Source organism: Manacus candei, unplaced genomic scaffold (genome assembly GCF_025592945.1).
Source record: "Manacus candei isolate 608988 ecotype Guabito, Panama unplaced genomic scaffold, ASM2559294v1 h1tg000015l, whole genome shotgun sequence".
Lineage (NCBI taxonomy): Eukaryota > Metazoa > Chordata > Aves > Passeriformes > Pipridae > Manacus > Manacus candei.
Window position 1 is genome coordinate 15,304,092 of NW_026138063.1, and position 20,423 is coordinate 15,324,514.

The window sequence follows — 20,423 nt, forward strand, 5'->3', positions numbered from 1 at the left end:
AAGATCATTAAGAGTAACAACAGACATGCATTCATTCTGCCCTCAGCAATTGAATTTACAGCCACATATTCTTCATACTCCAGCTAATTGCAATTACAAAATAGTACCAAATAGATGTGTGTTGCCAGAGTATTTTCCCTGTTTCCATTAATTATCAGATGGCAGTATGGCCTTCTGACACCCACTAATGCCTCCTTCAGCTCCACATGGTTCAAAAGATTATTAGATTAGACTGATCAGCTACTATACTGCAAGCAAGCCAGGATTTTCTGTCATGGAAAATTCATAGGTTATTTTTGGGTTTCTTTTTTCATTGGTCAAGCTGGAGAAAAAAGGAGGATCCTCTACAGTACATGGCAAAAGCAACTGGCAGCATTTCAAAACCCATCTCTGCAGAGTCCACAGATGCAGAAGTGCTACCTGTTTGCCAGTTGAGAGCCTTAAGGAGCTATGTTTGCACAAGTGCTGAGGATAAAAGCAGCACATTAGGGAATCTGAGTAACTAAAGCTAAACAGGGTATTGTTCATTTGTACCTTCCAAACTAGAGGACTATCTGGGGCATGCATGAAGTTCATTTGCTGGCACTGTAGTTCTTAATAATTACACCAGAATAAAACATCTACGGTTGTTGTTGCCAACTGTCATTTTTAATCATATTTTGAAGACAAAAAATAATGAAATTTCTGAGCAAGTTTTTTTGTAACTAAACTACTCAAAATCTCAGCCTTAGGATTCATATGATTAGGAGATAACATCACATTATTAAATTAAAACTATTTCTGATGCTTCAGTGAAAACTTTACCATCTTTCTTAAAAATATCAGAAACCAAAAAAAAAACCCCTTTAAAAATCCTGGGTTTAAACAATTTTATTTTTAATAGTTTGAGCTGGCAGCATGAACAGACATCCCTAAGCATTTAAACCATACATTGCAACTATGCAACAAAGTCATGAGTTTAAAAAAAGAAGTCTAAATATAAGATATATCCATGCATTTCTACTGAAACAATGAAAATCTAACATTTTATTCATCTGTTGCAAAACAATGCATAAAAGTGTTTATGATTTTATTAACTAGAATTTCTATTTCCTTTTTACAAGTATCATAAAAACATTAATCTCACAGAAGAGTGTTAGGTTAGTAACAACCCTTACCGACCAAAAAATCATAGTTGAAAAAAATTACTTGTTGCTTTAAAATTAATGACCTAAAGTCCCATAAAGTGACTTTTTTTTTCTGTGTTGTTTTCTTACAACACAGAAAATACTGAAAGACGGATTACCTCTGTAGGGAGTCTCTCTGCTGAAACATGAATTCTGAGTATTCCTAAATTTAATGTATTTACATTTCCTTATTTCACATAATATTTTTAATGAGACATTTTGTATTTTAAGCTAGCTACAAGTCTGCACCAAGGAGCTCATGTTCCTCCCACAAAAACTGAGTAACTCTGTCACATTGTTTACTGTCACTTTACAGTGACAATTCATGAAAAATAACTCCTATTTCCAAGTCTCCAAAATTAATGCTCTTAAACATTAAACAATTATCTATACTTAAACACCTATTTTTAAATTTCTAAACATGACACAGAAATACTCATTGTGCTCCTAGAATCAATTAGCAAGTCAGTGCCATGCTCACCTTCCCAAGCTTTCCCACTATTGCTGGTCTGTCTCCCGCTGGGTGAGGAGTCCAGCAGGAAGCAGCACAACTGAAGTGACATCTTAATGAAGCACTTCTTAGTGCCCAGAGACCATATAGCACCCAATCACTCATCCCACATATGCCTGTTTCCTTGAGGAGGACTGATATGGATTAATCCTATTGAGTTTAAATGCCTAGATCTTAATTTACTTAGTAAAAAGCAGAATGGTAGCTTAAACTACATGGCAGAAGAGTCTGTTCCACAGATTTATCACCACCAAAAAAAAAAAATGAAATTTCAGGAGAGAAAGCATGCAGAAATTTTGGAATGCAGCAGAAATATGTGCTTCTATTATTATAGACAATTTCATAATTTCTACTTTCCCCAAGGCAATCAGTCTATCAGACAGAACCAGATTAAAAATCCCAGCGTGGCTGACCCAGCAGCTCTTTCACCACAGCATAAGAGCTGCCATTTTAGGGTGCAAACCACCCTATGAAAACAATCACAGCACACAGTGCCAGAAGTAGGGATTTGCTCTGGCATGACAAACAAGTCTTGTGTTGCTGCCAAGCTTCTCTTGGGAGCAGCCTTGGTAGGACGTGACTAAACCACCTTGCCCATGGTGAAGAGACCAGTCGGGAGGTTTGAGTTTCAGGCCTCAAAGACTTTGGAAATTCTGAGGAGTGCACACATTAGTTTAACTATTTTTTTAAATTTTTGGTAACAGTAGAATAATGAAATCCCTTTGGAAAGATCAAAGATATATAAATGTCAATGATTAAGATGAACAAGATATCAGCTTTTAGACAATTTTATCCAACAGGCCTTAAACTAGTGAAACAGTTATCTGTGTATGCAACCCTAAGCCCACAATAACTAACTCTTTTAAAACAAAGGAATTATTGAGAAGATTTTAATTTATGTGCTATAACATTTTATAATTTGGGGTGTGAAAAATATTCTGCCTCATAGAATTAAGTATTCAGCCACAATTAAGTGCCTGATACAGGCGATGACAAGTAAAATGAAATGTATATTCAGTTATTCCTCACTGAATATATCATACTACCTAAGGGGGGAGAAAAGAAAGAATGAGAGTCTATACCTGATGCCAACTATGTCACTGGTAAAAACCTCACTAGCTTCAATTAAATATATCTTGATTCTATACATCAAGCTTGGAAGGACTAGAAACACTGCAGAAGAAAAATAATCAGCTCAATGGAAAAGAATAATTTCATACTACTTTATATCATCCTAACTTTAGTTTCCCTTTGTTATAAGGGGACAAATTAGTGCAAAGAGAAACAGCAGGACACGTGCAAACAAAATAGGAGAATGGGAGATGTGGAGTTAAAAAAAGGAGCTTTATAAATCAGCAAACATTCCAAACTATAAAAAATCTGGAAAAGAAAACCTCTCAGGGAATACATGGTTTGAAAAGAGCTAGGTCCTGACTCTTACATAGAGATAAATCCTTTAAATTGCATTCAAGTAAATATAATCTTGTCGGTAACATACAGCCTAATATTTCAGCTTTTCTACATGGCAGTGTTTTTAATCAGTCTATTCTACCACTGATTATTAATGAGATGAAAGGATGAATACACTAATTGAATGAAAGTGGGAAATACTGGACCTAGCATTATTTTTTTTTTTTGGTAGTGCCTATTATTATTAAGGAAACATCTGCCAAGAGAGCCCTGAAAGTGGGTTGATAATCCTTTTCTCACCAAAAGCATGCATGTAGAAGCACACAATCTGCTTTATGCATAATTTATTTCTGAGGCTTAGCAATACCAGTCTCTCTGATGAGCTATTGTGAAGAACTACCTTTATCCTCCTTGGACACCTGGATGTAATAGCAGTAACCAAGTACACACCTCTGCATAAAAAGCTACAAATTCATCCAGTTACATTTAGAAGCACTGAAACAAATAATTATGTAAATAATAAAGCCATGACATACATTTAGCATTCCCTCCATGTGACCAGCTGAATCAAAGCTGAAATCCTATAATTAGTAATTTTATCACAAACATAATACACTGGAGAACAGAGAAGTCACTCTTACTGCTTCATTTTCAAGCTCCTTCACTGACACAATCCTCAAGCTCCAAGTACTGGGAAAATACTCACCAAAGAATATATCCTCCTCCAAAAAGTAATGAGTACCATTCCACCATATGTAGGTTTAATTTATTTGACTTCCAAAAAAAGAGGGTAAAAGGACAAAAACATGAATCCCCTTTCTCTCTCCTCTATTGCATTGATTTCTGTGGTAAGCCATGCAATGGAGAAGGTGGACATTTAGCAGAACTTCCATCAATATTCCCAGGCATAAACTCTATTCTAGTTTTAATCCGTAGAGAACAGAGAATCAGATGGAAAATTTTATCTCCTAATAATAAATCTCTCAGAAAACAACATCTTTTCACTATGAAAACTGTAGCAACTGTAGCTAGTACTGTTTTTCAGATTTTCATTGAAGAAATATTTGAATAAAAGAACCTACATAATTTCAACAGCCACAATCTTCAAATGTACTTTAAATGACATTTTAAATGCATATTTCTCCTAGCATGACTAGTACAGAGTTTTGCACTTCATTAAGGGATTTTTAAGCATCACTGTTACTACAAGTTTTTAAAAAAGGAGTAATTTCCAGATTCTGTAAATTTTGCCCTAGGAAACTAAATTCCAGGCATCTTACCTCTCATTCAAAAATTATCAGCTCAAAAAGTTTTGATGTTATACACTGATCCTGCTAGTAAAAACATTTCAGTGAGTCTCCTCCACAGTTACTAGCCTCAGGAATAATACTTTTCTAGAAATATTGGGAGGCAAGAATCAAGTAAGAAAAAAAAAGAAATATATAGGCAACAATTTTTAATAGCAGTAAAATTTTTGAAGATAAGCAAAAAACAATCACTCCTCCTATACAAATAATAACACCATGTTCCAGAGGAATGTATACTCTAACGTGCTATCTCTCCAAATACTCAAATACTTTACTTTGCATTATCAGTAGTCTCAAGTACATAACCAGATCTATTCACAAAAAACCCCATGGATAAATGCTTGCAGGACTAGGACCTGTTGAGATTATACATAGAAGTCAAACAGATTTTAATGTTACATGTTTTCTTTCCTCACTTTTTCCCCCCTCTTTTACATGTTTTAGTTTTTGCTTAGTAGTTGGGTGTACATAATCCGCTTTTAGGTTTCTGGCTTGCCTGTTATCCTTACCACCATTTACTGTTTCAATTTTTGACTTTTTTTTTTTTTTTTTTTAATCAGCAAACCAATATTCAAGTTTTAATCTGTGCCACTCCAGCCCAGGCACAGATAAAACCTGAGAGTGCTGCAACACACATTCTTACAGTGCACAGGAGCTCTGTGTCCAAAGGTCAGGCACTGTCTTGACAACCACTCGCATGACTGTGGACAGAAATTTGTCTTTGAGTCACCACCCAGCCTGTGGGTGTCAGCACAGCAGCCATGTGGATGATAAACTGTCACATACCTTGATATTGAAGGAAATGACTTAGCACAGATCACAGCATCTCCCTGCACCATCTTGGCTGCATTCCTCTGACCACCCTTATCATGTATGTTCACATCTTACAGTTCATGAGGAATACACTGGTGCATTTACATGTCTTTAGTACACTCACTACCTACCTGCAAGACAGCTGACATCAAACTGCAGTTACACTAACCACCATCTCACACACATCCACAGAGTGGATGAGCCCAAGAACAACAGCAATTATACCTCAGAATTAAACAACAGAGGGAACAAAAGTACAGTTAACATGCACTTGTACTGTCGGACCTGCTGGTCCAAGGCAAAGTCTCTCAGGATCTTAAAATAAGTACATTGACCTGCAAAGGCATGTGGTAAAGAAGTAATGAAAAGCCAAAGAAGACAGAGGCCTGGGTGTGGAAGAATCATGCAACTATACAGTGAGAGGACTGCTCAGGTGGGGAATGGAGAAGAATAATTAAAAAAAGAGTAACCTCAGCTTCAGCAGAAATCTTGGTAGTGTTGCATACTCTGAATTTGATACTTAGTTCTACCTTTCCACATGAGCTTCTCTGACCCATCCCAAGTTCTGCAAGCTGGGAGCTCTGCACACCTGACTCCTTTCACCAATATGAACAGCTGCATTGGAGAAAAGAATAGAGAAGGGTCTCAAGGCACACTATTTTCATAAACAATTAAGTCACTCCCTCCAGATGGATGATAACACACTTCCTTCTCCTGCTGGGGGCCAAGGGACCTAAAAGTACAAAATAATTAGATAAGGAAGAAATGAGACAAATTAAGAATTTATTGAGCTTATCATGTGCTCAAGCAAAGGAAGAAATGAAATCAGGTGTTTCAGTTGCTGTTTCTGTGGAGGACACTAGATTTTGTGAGTGCCCATGAAAATGTTTTTATGGAGAGCCTCTAGAAGTCTTCTTATATCCTCACAATACAATGGAGTTGTTATTATGGGCAGTCTCACGTAGAGTTTTCCAAAACCATGGTAGCTGGAGGAATTTGATGATATGATAAGAAATCAGTAGATGGGAATTCACAATTGGAAGGGAAAATAAGCCTCCTAACTTCACTCCCAGTGAAGACTGGGGAGCAGGAGATCTCTTTTTGGTGAATTGTTAGAAATGCTCATTACCAAAAAAAAACCAACAACCCAAACCAAAAAACACCTGAATTCCATGTTTGGTAAATGCTCAAAGAAACTGCACTATAAATTCATGTAGCATTCTACCTATCACAGGTGAAAGTGTTTCTACAATACCTATATTAATATGATCTCACTGGTGACTCAGGGCAGCTCCAAGCCAAAGCATTTTTTTGATTAAGCACTTCATATGCCCCATTTACGCTTTACCAACAATAATAACAACAGAAAACCCCCCTATAATTCAATAAAGCCTGTTTCTTAGGATTGAAAGCTCAAGAATAATACAGGCTGCTCGAACTCTCCTAAGATACCAACAGCATCCTGCTATCTTTCTTAAGTTCATCAAGGATGACCCTGGAATTTTAACTCCCCAACAATTTAGCAAGCAGTGCAATTTACACCTTTCTTAGTGCGATTGTTGTCTCAGGCTTGAAAATTTACACTCAATGTTGTTTTCACAATAACAGATATTTTAAATTGAAACTATGTAGAAAATTTCGTGTTCAAAATAACATCGACAACAAAACCCAGATGTACTTAGTCTTCCTGGACTAAGTTCTACTTAACAGAATATACAAAGCTACATGGTTCTTGCTTTCTTTCTAGGAACTCCTCTTGGAAGACTAGCATTTTATAAAGTCAGCTGGTATAATACATTGCAATATCTACTGAAAAACAAACTAAGATAAAACCCAGTTATGTTTCGTGAAGTTTCTCGAAGTACTTCAGGTTCCTGTTAAGTTACCAGCCTTTAAAAGGCCAGGAGAATTTTAATGAAATGACATACGTATATCTCATAGGACAAAAATATTCATCTATGAACAGTTAGTAACAGGTTCCCTTAAAACATCCACTTGACATGGTTCAGTAATTGAAACACACGCACGCTCCTTGTGGGCTGTTTTACATGCGCGAGAAACAGCCCTAGCACAGTGGAAACAGGCAACAGAATTAGAAGCCTCCGAGAGGATTTTATTTCAGCCCAGAAACAACACTAAGCAAACTTCATAAACAAACGCAGAACGAGCCGTAGCTCCTAATGACAAAAACAAAGCTCAGAGCTCAGTGTCCACCGCACTCTCTCTCTGCTGTTCCTCCCCGCACACAGCACCCCTATTTCACCCTATTTACCCCGCTCTCCCGCAGCCTCGCTGCCCAGCCGGGGCACACGCGGGTCACCGCTCCCCGAGCCCCGCGCTGCTCAGCGGGCTTCACCGGCACCGTCCCAGCTTTACACATTTAAACGTTTCGTGAAAGAAACATGAACAGAACGCAACATATGGTAAAAAGAAAAAGTAACGGTAATAAACCAGAAAACCAGCAGTGTTTTAAACGCTGCTTACGCACCGCTACCCGCGGGGCGGAGCGCCGAGCCCGCACCTGCCCAGCGCGCCCTCCCGCTGCTCCGCGCCCCGCTCGCCCCGCACACGGCGCGGGGGAGCAGCCGGGGAGCGGCCCCCGCGCCCCGCTCGCTGCCCACCTGGCCGGCGGCCGCACTGTCCCGCAATGTCCCGCACTGTCCCCGCAGCGCCGCCGCCGCCACCTGCTGCTGCTGGCGCGGGGGCCGGGCCGGGCGGGCGGGGCGATGGCAGGGGCGGGCCGGGGCGGGGGTCGCTCGGGGCCGGTCCCCGCGGGGCTGTCCCGCACCTGACACCCAGGTGCGCCCTGCGGGGGCGGGCCGGGAGCTGCACCGAGCGGTGTAGAGGCGCCTCCTCAGCCTGCTTTGAAGTTTCTTCTTCGCCGCCCCTCACACTGGGGCCGCTCCGCTCTCCTTTTCGCTCTCAGCCCCCCTCAACACTGCGATGCTTCTCCCCTCCAGTCCCCTGGAGCCCCGTCCGTCGTGGCCGGGCTGCGGCTGTCACTGCCGGCGGCCCCTCAGTGCCCCGGCTGGGCGGGATGCGCTCGGCCCCCGCCGGGCGCTCCCCGTTCCTGCCGAGCCCCGCGGGGGCAGCGCGGAGCCCGCGGGAGCCCCGAGCGCCCGTGTGCGGTGACGAAGCGGTTAAAGCCGAGCGGCTGCGGGGGCGGGCGGAGGTTTGTGCCGTGCCGGCCGCCGTCCCGCAGTGCCCGCCCCGCGGAGCGCCGCCCGATTCAAAGCGCAGCGATGGCGGAGCAGGGCCTGGGCATGGCCTCCATGATCCCCGCGCTGCGGGAGCTCGCCGGGTAGGACGGGCCGTGTGTGTGTGTGGGCTGCGCTGTGGGGCGGGGGAGGAGAAGGAGGATGAGGATGAGGAGGAGGTTCCTGCCCCGCTGCTGTGCGGGGTGTCCCGGAGCCGGGCCCGCGCCTGCCCCTCAGCGGGACAGGTCCCCTGTCCCGCCACCTGCCAGGGTTTGTGTGCGCTCACTGTGAATCAAACGACCTGGGACATGTTTGGCTCTGAAGTTTTAGTGGCAGCACGAAATGCGCAGCTTTGTTCTATATTAGTCGGGGGGCTGATGTAAAGGCACAACTGTATGTTGGAGATGGGACCTGACAAGAGCTGACTGCTTTCTCAGTCCCCTGGGCAGTCACTGCTGACACTTCTTACCCGGTCATCTGTACCTGGTCAGTTGAATAATTCTGGTTAGTTCAAAAAGTGAAAGAGGTTCTTAATCTTGCTTTTTTTCTGCATCAGATCTGGTTTCTTCCATGGTAGTAGCATGGGGATAAATCCTTTGGTTTGTTAGATGTGGCTTTAATATATATCAAACATAATTACATAACTAAAGGCACTTCAGGTCATTATAAAACTTTTGTACTTCTGAAGGAGTGACAGGCTGGTCACTAAAACAAGAAAATTAAAAAAAAAACACCCAAACAAACAAGAAATCAATTTGTGTTTCCTTTAGAAGACTCTAGAAGAAAAAAATCAGTGTTTAATATTGTGTTGTTGAGATAGACTTCAAATAATTACTTTGTACTTTAAAATGGATAACATCAAAATATTGTACTTTTAATTTTAGTGCTAGCCCAGAAGAATACAACACAGTTGTGCAGAAACCAAGACAAATCCTCTGCCAGTTTATTGACAGAATTCTTACAGATGTAGATGTTGGTAAGCATTACATCCCTGTCTTTTAAAATTATATGCTTTATGCTTTAAGTAATTCCTGCCAAAAATACAAGTTACAACTCTCATTCTCAGAAAGATTTTTTTTGAATACAATACCCTTTGTGACTTATTTTTGTAATAAATTCTGTATTTTCTGTTATGATGTGAAGTTACCTAAGTGAAAAAAACCTAAACACACACACATACACACCCCCCAAAAAAGGAGGGGGGAATTGCAGTGCAGGCTTGTATGAATACAGGTGCTGGCAACACTGAAAAGCAGGAGTATCATGTACTGTGATTGTTAATGAATAATATAGCTTGCAATTCTTAATAATCACGTGTTCTTTCAGAATTTAAATACTTGGATGTAAACAGCTTTATTTTTAATATTAAAATTCTAAAAAACCCCTTATTTTAGTACTCCCTAAATAATGTTGAGGTTCCAATTATTACAGTATTTCACTGGCATTTTGATAATTTTGAAATACATACACTATCACAGTATCATTTCAATTATCTGTACACTTGCATCCAAGAGAATCAGAGTAAGGGTAACTTATTCTTTCCAAGCTATAATTTCTTGCAACTGTCTCAGTAAGACTGATACTTCGGCTGGTGAATTGATCCATTCATACCCATGTTACTCTGTAGGTGATGCATTCATTCATTCTTTTATAGTACTGAAAGGAAAGGCTGTAAAAATAAAAATCCAATCTACTTTATGTACTACTTTGAATACATAAGTGTATTTTATCATTGCCATATCAATTTTCAGGGTAACTGCTGTCTGAGTCTCAAATAGTTTCCTTCTTGTGCTAGCTGACCCTGTGGAATTCAATGTGATTCAGATACCTGTTTCAAAGGAGCAGCGTTAGATATGTTTAGTGTTTTGTTAAACTTTCTGCTTCAGTAAGCTGGATTTACCATTTAAAAACTTGTATTTCCTGAAGATTTGGAACAATTCTCAGAGTTGTTTCCCTACCAAGACTATAAACCTAGGGAAATGTTAGGTATTTGCTGTTCTTCACTCATCACACAGTTGGATAGGATGTTAACTGAATGTTAGTGCATGTGGTGTTAATATTATTTAGTGAGGAATTTATATTTCTCTTCAGACAGTTGGGAGTCACACAGAGGGTTGTACATATGCACAAAATCATCTTCATGGATTAAAAAAGCATACTCTCAATAAATAAATAATTTGGGAGGTTCAAAACCATATCATAGTGTTTTATATATATAAAAATATCCTCATTAGGTGTGAACAAAATTTGTGAAGTTGATTTATTACAATGCTAATTCAGATATTGTTGTCTGCTTTTTCTTTTTAAAGTTGCTTTGGAACTAATTAAGAAATCAGATTCGCAGCCAAGTTCTGTAATGTTGCTTGATTTTATTCAATATATCATGAAATCTTCCCCCCTTATGTTTATAAATGTGGATGGAAATCAGGAGGAAACAGAATGCAGTTGCATAGGTGAGTTTGTTGAAAATGTTATGTTGAAGCTTGGTATTTTCAAGATTTAAAGTTGTGGACATCATCCAAGAGAACAGAAATGGGAGAAAGGCAGGTGTGGAAGTTTGTTACAAATTTATAAGTGAATATGATGATTAGACTTAGAATATTGTGAGTGGATTTGCACTTGTGATAATGGCAGTTTATTGGGACAGATTTTGATGTTATTCATTCCCGTTGCATAGTGGTATTACCTGGCTCATGTTGATGAGAAATGCTGTACTCATTGCCTGAGGGTTTTTTTTAGGCAGAGGAAAATGGCTGGAGCCACCCAGTGAAAATATGTGTCTTCCATTCCCACCCCAACCCCCATGTGCTGCTCCCTCCTCTTTTCCTGTTTTTCAGTGGGATCTGCTGAATAAATGTCCCAGTGAAGGCTCTGTTTACTAGGCCTACATGCATTTATCTCAAGTTTTCCTTTGTTTTACTGATAAGCAATATGCTCCCAGGGAGGTGCTTATTAGGAGACTGTGGGTTTTATCTTAATAATTTTCCATTTGCTGTTTCTCTTTTATTGTCCTAGAATTTAGTAACTGGATCATAACAAGGCTTCTACGAATTGCTGCAACTCCAAACTGCAACACATTGCACAAGAACATTTGTGATGTCATTTGCTCTCTACTTTTTCTGTTTAAAATGAAGAGTTGCTCCATTTTTGAAGTACTAACTAAAGACTTGCTGCAGCTTTTCCAAGACTTAATCATCTTGCATGAAAGAGATGCACAGAAACATCCCAGGGGAAATGGACTGATCTGGCCAGTGACTGTAAAGAGATTTTCAAGCAGTATAAGTGACAAAGTGGGATATTTAAGATTGGCACCATTACAGCTGATGGGTATGCCCAATGTAGAAAGTTTAGAGGTTATATTAATGTCTATTCTGACAGATGTTGTTGCAGATGTGTTTTTTGTCAGACAAGATATTATTCTCTGGGGGATAGGCTGCTCCCTGTTGGAGTATGGCAGTCCTAAAGTTAAAACTTTGGCAATGAAGTTTCTGGTGAAGTTAATTCATTTAGGAGGACCTCCAGAACAACTGGCCAGTGTTTTCTTCACAGTCTTTTTTGAAATTCTGCAGTCAGCCCTTGAAATGGATACTGAGGAATCAGAACTCTTTGGAGAACCACTCTTACTGTTAGTGAGGACATTGTTGCCTTTTGAAGCAGATTCTTACAAAAAGATTGAACCTGTCTACTTCAATATGCTGCTGGAGAAGCTCTGTGCACTGTTTGAAGGGGATGTGTTTAGGTGTCTTCAGTCTGAAAAGCTGAAAACTACTTTTTGCCATATACTGCAGTATTTTCTGGAATTCGTTCCAACTGGCTATGAATCTGCCTTACAAGTAAGAAAAGCCCATATCAGTACCATATGTGGGATTTTTGTGAATGTGGTTGGAACTCAGGAGGAACAAGAGGTAGGTTAATTTTAAAAACGGTATTTGTTGTGTGAATAGATCAGATACAAAAACCTACACCTATACAAAGAAGAAAATTCAGGAAATGCTATTTTTAGTTGCATATTTAGGTTGATACTCCTTGTTTTTTAACTGTTTCATATCTTTGTACAGGTCATATTTCTTTGATCAGTGGAATGTAGCTGGACTCTTCTGTTTTTTAGATGTATTGAACTGTTGATAAGCTATGCAGGCAGAACTGTCTGTAATCATAAATAACATCAGAAAAGTATAAAATGGGAGTAAGGCCTAGAGCACACTCATATGAGGGCAGCTTTATAAGTAATTCCCATTCTCCTGTGTTCTTACTTTCTAACCATGTGATTTTATCATGTTTGTTAGGGACAGGAAGGTGTTGATGTGCTGAGTGTTCCCTCTACCCCATGCATTCATGTGTGTATTGTATCTGTTGTCTCTTAAACTTTGTGTGTCTGTCCTGATGGCTTTGGTAGCAAGGTATTATGGCAGGAACTGGGAAACAGCTGTGCAAGCTGCATCCTCTCTGGTAGTAACACAGGAAACTTCATTGCTTATAAGAGCTTTCATCTTATAATTAAGTTTTTGGACAGAAAGGTTTTTAAGAACTTTGTTACCATAATATTTTGAAATTTTGCATTTTAAGTCAGAAACAATAATAGCACATCTTTGGAAAGTAAGGTACCTCTGTTGTTTGTCCATCCCAGTATCTGGTGAGTCCACTTTATACGGTGTTAAAAACACAAACAGAACAAATCCTTCAGGAGCTTCATGAGAACCAGCAAGAGACATCTGACACTGATGGGTGGAGCAGCAGCAGTGATGAAGTTCCAGAGAAAAGGCGACGACTAAGCCTCCCCACAAAGCATCCAAAGAAATCACCCACCCCTTCAATGTATGACACTTACTCAATAAGTACTTTTATAGTAATTTGGCTCTTGAATAATAAATAACAACTTTTTGAGGCAGTTAGTTCTTAACAGCCACATTGAAGTATCTTCTGGGGAAAAAATCCAAGTGATATTTTGAAGGATCAAAATCTACAGTGATTTTTAAGCCAAGCTTTAGTTAAAGAGACTGTATTTTTAATATGTTCAGTGGAAATTATTTTTACCTACTGAGAACAGAAAAGCTGAGAGCATCCATACAAAGTGACAGAATCATGTGTTTGGCTGTGCTATTAAGCAGGAGGTACTTAAAACAGATCTAGTTGAGAACAGGTAAACAAAGCCAGTTCTCTCAGCCTCTGCCTGTGCTGTGCTTCAGCTCCGTGATTTTCTTGGGCTTGCTCCAGCTGTTGATCTTCCTTGTATTTGGGCACTCAAAGCTGGCTTCATGCTGTACTCCAGCTGTGGGCTCATGATCAGCCTTCACTCCTGAGTACAGCCCAGTATGACCTTCTTTGCAACAAGGTCACACTGCTTATAGTCAACTTTTCCACGGGTCCGCCGGGTCACTTTCTCCAAAGCTCCTGTACAGTCAGCCAGCCCTCAGCTGGTTCTGTTCCATCAGGAATTTTGTGGCAGTTGCAGGACTTGTCCTGTGGACCTTCATCAAGTTCTTGCCTGCCAAGTTTTGTAGCCAGTTGAAGTCTTCTGAAATAACAGCTCTCCTTTTCTCCACAGAGCTGCCTCTCTCAGTGTGGAAAGAAATCAAGGGTAGGATTTGCCCCTGGTAAATTTGTAATGGCCATTTACAGTCACCTTCCTGTCCCTCATGCAGGTAGATATCAGTTCAGGGAAGACTTTTTCCATAACCTTCCCTGGGACTGAGGTTAGGCTAACAGGGCTAGAGGATTCCTTGGATCCTCTTCATTTTGCCTTTCTCAAAGATGAGTGTGTTTGGCTTTTTATGGCCACTAAGACCTTCCAAGGATTGTAGAGTTATGGCTTTATAGCCTTTCAGAGAAGTCTGATTTGAGTCATACTTAAATTCAGAGTTAGTCTCTTTTCCTCCCAAAGAGCACATTTAAGATAAAGCTTCATGTGGTATATTCCTAATCCTGTATCAAACATGGATTAGCACTGGTTTTGCTATGATGATTTATCTTTTCTGAAAAGGTATGTGTTGGAAAATAATTAATATGGTCAAATTACAGACGTAGCCCTGTGAACATGAAACTGAAGAGCTCTTTGTGGAATGCCATCACTGAGAAAGCTGCATCCTTAATATCCATTCTTGAGAAAGAAGTTCTGCCAGTGGATGTTCTCCAGACTGTGGAAGGCATTGCTGTGGTTCTGCGACTGGCTGCTCTGGGCATAGTTCATTGCTCTCCCCCAACAAATTCTGCCAGGTAAAGGGACCAAGGAGAAACTGTGAGACCAACAGTTTCTTGTAACTGTCCTTAAGATTGGCATAGATTACTTTAATGCTTGTCCATGTATCAGCATAAGTGTTGGGTAAGTCCTGTATGTTTCGAAAAAAACCACTTTCATAATAACTTTGCTTACAAGCAGTACAATATTAAATGTTTATAATCTGTTGAGTTGATCATGTGATTTCTGTTTTAACAGTACAGATCATAAAATATTTCATCCGTGTAACTCTGGCACATGTAAGAGTTCTCCAAGCTCCTCAGATTCAGTGGTGAATACACAGTTCAAGTGGATTTCCTCTGATTTTATCACAAGAGTAGTGAAAGTCTGCAGAAACCTGTTAGAGGCTGCTACACAGATTGTTAATCTAGAACAAGTGATTGACAGAATAGTGAAAATCTTTGATGCCTTGCTGTATGCACAAGGTGAGAAATCCTTTAAACTAACACGTCTTTTACTGTATTTGTGAATTAGGAATGCATCTGACTGTGTTAGTCTGTTGTGGTAGAGGTACTGAAATTCTAGATCTTGTGCCAGTATTCAAAGTCTTGTAAAAAAAAAAAAGCTAAATAAAGTAAAAAAATAACATTATTCTCTTTTAGGGAGCTTAATTTGCATTCCTTTTTGAACATGTTTTACTTCTCTTTGTCTGTACTTTTGATTTTTATCTGACCAAGAGAGTAAACGAGGATAGTGAAAATACATAAGAAAGGAACAAACTTCAGGCAGTTTTCTTTTTAAAACACACAGAGGCAGCATGCCTTATTATCTTAGTTCCACTCAATTTCAAAGCTTGTGACCAGCTTCAACAATGTGGCATGCAGGAATTGTACCAAAAATATAAAATACTTGCGTGTTTTTTTAAAAAAGTAACCAGGGTGTAGGACAGACTCTAATACTGTAGAGTTATTTTGAGTTTAGCTTTTTAGACATCCCAGAGTACACCTGAGAGTCTTCACACAAATCCAGAAATACCCAACTTCATTCTGCTGCTCATGTATTACATTCTGTCAGCTGTTTAATGAGGTTTTTAGGTTATTTTGATGTAGCACTACAAGACTTACTATTACATGTCTAAAATGTAGGATATCAACATGTGGGAATAGTGATACTAATCTTTGTTGATAGAAAAAGTAACATTTTGTAGCAAATTAAGAACATAAAATGTTTTATAAACTATACAGTGCTGAAAAAGTATATTTTTCTTGATTTTTTTTTTGTTTTTTCCCCTAGTGAAAACTCCACTGAGTGATCAGACTCTTGATACCTTATGTGCATTGCTGTCTCTGCCCTGGATTTACAGCCATCCTGATGATTCTTGTTTTAAGCCATCCATGTTTGGGTTTGATCCTCTAGTTTTGAGTCAAAAAACTGCACAGAGTTTCTGTAAGTATGTTAAAGTATATAAAACCTAATATCACTTTGGAATGATTTTTCTATAGCAAAATTATTTTCTTTGCCCTCTTATGGTGACTGATGGTATTAAAAGTTTAAATCAAGTAATTGTTTGCTTTGTTTTTTCCCTTTAGCACTCCGAACTCAGTCATACTGTGTGCTCCTTCTGTCTCTCTTCCCAAGAAACATTCATCTGGATTGGAGAAAATCCATTTATCATTGGGCACTACAAAGTCCCCATGAAGTAATTCGGGCTACTTGTGTGAAAGGATTCTCTCTTCTGCTTCATCCCACAAGTGTGCAGTCCTGCAGCACGATTCCCAAAGTGCTTTTGTATGTATTGATCTGCTTTTCTGGGTTTGGGCAAGAAGAAAACCAGAAAATAAGAAATGTAGTACAAGCACCAAAAAAAAAAGTTAATTTCTATTAAATCCAGAATTTGTTAGATCTCAGTTACAGAAATCATAAGATATCAATAGGATAGGTGTGTGTGATGTCTGTATGACAGAACAGTGTTCAACTACCATGTCAGTATGCAAGTTCCTTTCCTGGCTAGAGAGACCATTTAAATTAAGGAGGAGAAAGGAGCTATCTTTGTCAATGAAATCTATGCCATATTTGTCCATATGCCTCTTACAATTTTTCCAGTTTCTTTACCTTTTGTATATATGTCTTGGTGTCCTCTGTCCTTTTGTTAGTCTTCAGTTTCTGTCTGACCTGCCAGACTCACCATGCCCAGCGCTACTTCAAATATTTAACAGAACGTGAGGGTACTCTGAAAAGGACAAAGATAATTTAGTGAGACAGATCCTTAAATTGTCCTGATAATACTGTCAGTATAGTTAGAGAATTCAGACAGTGTAGAAAAACAAATTTCTAGGTAAATGATCTACTAAAACGATTTCATTTTTGTTTCCCTCTCAGAAATCAAATCAAAGATGAGTCTGAGCTGGTCAAGGAGGCTTGTGCTGCTATAGTGGGGAAATTATCTTGCTGCCTTTCTGGTACATTCTGTGTACAACCCTCCTTGGCAGACTCTGCTATCAAACATGTTACTCATGATATTCTGTGTAGCAGCCTCACTGTGACTTCTACTCATGGAAAAACTTGTTCTGTGCAAGCCTGTGTTTTCAAGCCATTTCTTGTTCTCCTTGAGAGTAAAGCACCCAGTTCAGTAAAGCTAGGTATGTGGCTTTACCTTTATTAACATTTTATACTTCCATATGAGGTACTAAGTCACTGCTTCTGTACCTTTCTCCATTCCTTTTATTCTATATTGGGTTTTTTATAGCTATAACTTGAAGTGTTGTATTTCAGTTGATATCACTGCTAATGTTTAATATTGTCATTAATATTCTTTTAAACTACCTTGGCTTAATTTTGGTCTATGACTATATCTAGAACTGTAATAATTGATAAAATCTGAATTTTAAATAGCTTTTCTGTTTTACAGTGTTTACTCTTTTGATTAAAAAAAGTATAGTGTGCTTTATGGCTCGCTTGCATCACTGTTTTGTGCACTTCAATAGGTTTTGAAAAGGTATTAAAAATATATTTTCCTTTCCTCCTCCAACCATGCCACCCAGCATTTATAAAAAATATACCTCATCTTTGCAAACATCTGGATTTTAACACTGATGAGTCCAGTGTGAAGATTCTTGTTGGGTCTTTATTAAATCTAATGGAAGATCCAGACAAAGATGTAAGAGTGGCTTTCAGTGACTGCATAAAGAACATACTAGAATCCTTAGACTCTGAGGAAGGATTCATAAAAGAGGTGAATTCATATTTATTTTTGGGTTTTTGAGTTTGTGTGTCTTGTTTCACTAATGTCAAACACTAAAATTATTTTTTTGTTTGTTTTCCTGTGTACCAGCTGTTTGTTTCAAGAATGAAAGAAGCCTATACAAATGCCAAATTGTCAAGAAATAATGAGCTTAAAGATACCTTGATTCTCACAACAGGAGATATTGGAAGGTATTTTTGATAGTGTCTTGAAAACTGCCCAGTCATGTCAGTTTGTGGTGCAAAGTAACCTTTTGTTCAAGTGTAAGATTAAATTACTGATTTTGCAGTCAGCCTTTGTCCAGAGCCTGCTGCAACTGCACAGAGCTCTTGATTCATGTGGGCTGTTCCTCAGTGTCTTCTGCCCTGCCATAGGAGGTGCAGATAAGCCTTGCAAGTACAATGAAGAGGCATTTTGCATATTTCTTTTTCTCCTGCTTGCTTTGTAAGGGCATCAAAAGGAGAGTTGGTACCGTTTGCCCTCTTGCACTTGTTGCACTGTTTGCTGTCCAAGTCGGCTGCCGTGGCCGGAGCAGCGTACGCGGAAATCCGCGCCCTGGCAGCGGCCAAGGCTGTCAAGCTGCAGGCTTTCTTCAGTCAGTACAAGAAGCCCATCTGCCAGGTAAAAAGATATGGTGGTTTAGAAAGGCATGTGTGTTCAGGTTCTTTCTGTGTATTTTGAAAATGGTATTAAAGGTAAAAGTTGCAGTATTTTTACAAGGTGAAATCTCATAGGTTGAGGAAGATGATTTCAAGATAAAAACACCCTACAAATATTCAGGAAGGAATGAGAAGTCTTTGACTTTGTCTTGATCTTCCCTCGACAATATTGCTTCTCTGTTTTATTCCCTAGATGCTGTCATTCCGAATTAGAGGGTCTGTATAGTTTCTTGCATTATGTAGTTCTATTGCTGCAAGACACTATGATTTAAAATTGGAATTGAAGTCAGCATTTTACAGGCATAATTCTGACATGATTGATTTGGGTTTTTTGTTCTACCCATTACCTAAAGACAAAAGTTCTCTTTAAAAAAAAGTTGTTGAAAGCAAACTTTTCTAATTTTGAAATTTTTTTAAAATAATGCAATATTTGAATCCAGGGTTGCAAAATTGAATGTAATTATTAAGTGGATGATAATCCACTTCTATTGCAAAGTAATAATCATAGATCTCTGCACCATAAATGGGAGAGAAAACCAGGTGTACAGAAAGGGGAGTAAAACTCTTCTGTTTAGTTTTAGGGAGCGAACAAGGGAAAAATAATACTAAATATCTATTTCTTCATGCTTAGTTTCTAGTGGAGTCCCTGCACTCCAGCCAAATGGTGGTGTTGGGTTCTCCATGCCAGGGCAATGAGCTGCAGAAACAAACAGCTGATCACCAGAGAGAAATGGCTCTGGACATGTTAACTGAGATTGCCAGTGTGTTTGATTTTCCAGATCTAAATCGCTTTCTCTCGGTAAGTTGGTCAGTCCTTTCTATTTTTGATATTTTGTCTGTGTGCTTGTGAATTTCTGTTTTAATCCACAATTTTTCTGTGATTGTCAAAGATCTGGTTTTTTTTTCTCTAGTTACTGTTGTTTGTTATAAAATAGACTACTTTGTGATTGCTGCAACTGGGAGCTGAAATACAGAGGATCAGTTTTATCAAGGAGTTAGAGGGATGGCCATAATGCTAATTCAAGTGTGACAGATAATGAGCAAAGATCTAGAATACTCATTAAGTCTATCTGTATTAGTGATCTGGTGCTCTTGGAGGGATCCTTTGTGAGGTGTGATTTTTGCATGGTTTCAGCTTTCTTGTTTCAAATGAGGAAAGCTCCTATTCTGTGGATTCTGCTCTTTCTGATCTGGTTAGATATCTGTTTTACTGCAAGACTAAGTAGCTTCATAATCATACTTGTATTTTGCTTGTTAAGAGATGAGAAATGCACAACTGTTAACTAAGCAGTGTTCTAGTTGAATGGTAGGTTGGGGGAATACCTGTACATGTTTTATGTGGGCATGTTGGTTTTTTGGTTTGTTTTGGAGTTTTCTAAGATTTCCGTATGTGGAGAATCTGACTGGACACAAAAAATGCCAGCTCACTTCTTGCTTACTTGTTTCTTAGTATTTGATTAGGTGAAGCAGCTCCTGAAGTAATTAGTTCTATCTGCATTTTTACTCTGTATTTCCATCTTATTAAAGTTCTTTATTAATACCCATGGTCATACTTATGACCAGAGATGTGTGTTGTGGTGCTGACACAAATGGAACTAAGCTTAATCCTGGGGTTTTGGAGGATTTTTTTGTTTGTTTTTTTCCACTAACTGCTGTTCTTAATTTGCCAGCGGACCCTGCAGGTTCTGCTTCCTGACCTTGCAGCCAAGGCCAGTCCTGCAGCCTCCACGCTCATCCGAACCATCGCGAAACAACTGAATGTCAACCGAAGAGAGATTTTAATCAACAACTTCAAATACATCTTCTCTCACTTGGTCTGTTCCTGCACCAAGGATGAGCTTGAGCGGGCACTTCATTACCTCAAGGTAAACTGGCATTTGCTCTATTCTACCTAAAGATGAGGAGCAGCACTTGATGCAGAGTGACCCTTCTGCTTTATTTAAG

At 39.2% G+C, this 20,423-nt stretch overlaps 2 protein-coding genes across 5 annotated transcripts in view; one reads left to right on the top strand and one right to left on the bottom strand.

Annotated features, from left to right (window-relative positions):
• The window catches only part of PLS1 (plastin 1), a 43,019-nt gene extending 35,060 nt beyond the window's left edge, over positions 1–7,959 (bottom strand). The window contains exon 1 of one of the 3 annotated variants that reach the window (XM_051782047.1): positions 7,829–7,845. The gene's annotated coding sequence lies outside the window, so the exon portion shown is untranslated. Of the gene's footprint in view, positions 1–5,677; positions 5,698–7,828 lie in introns of those variants that run through there. The other 2 variants (XM_051782045.1, XM_051782043.1) reach the window with 2 other exon arrangements.
• Positions 7,960–8,330: 371 nt separating this feature from the next.
• The window catches only part of ATR (ATR serine/threonine kinase), a 39,097-nt gene continuing 27,004 nt past the window's right edge, over positions 8,331–20,423 (top strand). For both annotated transcript variants that reach the window (XM_051782021.1, XM_051782022.1), the window contains exons 1-15: positions 8,331–8,508; positions 9,289–9,380; positions 10,714–10,857; positions 11,420–12,309; positions 13,032–13,219; positions 14,423–14,617; positions 14,838–15,064; positions 15,873–16,025; positions 16,169–16,367; positions 16,959–17,218; positions 17,621–17,811; positions 17,911–18,011; positions 18,270–18,441; positions 19,111–19,278; positions 20,150–20,344. In XM_051782021.1, the coding sequence (XP_051637981.1) occupies positions 8,450–8,508; positions 9,289–9,380; positions 10,714–10,857; positions 11,420–12,309; positions 13,032–13,219; positions 14,423–14,617; positions 14,838–15,064; positions 15,873–16,025; positions 16,169–16,367; positions 16,959–17,218; positions 17,621–17,811; positions 17,911–18,011; positions 18,270–18,441; positions 19,111–19,278; positions 20,150–20,344 (3,234 nt within the window). In that variant the 5' untranslated portion in view covers positions 8,331–8,449. The remainder of the gene's footprint in view (positions 8,509–9,288; positions 9,381–10,713; positions 10,858–11,419; positions 12,310–13,031; positions 13,220–14,422; positions 14,618–14,837; positions 15,065–15,872; positions 16,026–16,168; positions 16,368–16,958; positions 17,219–17,620; positions 17,812–17,910; positions 18,012–18,269; positions 18,442–19,110; positions 19,279–20,149; positions 20,345–20,423) is intronic.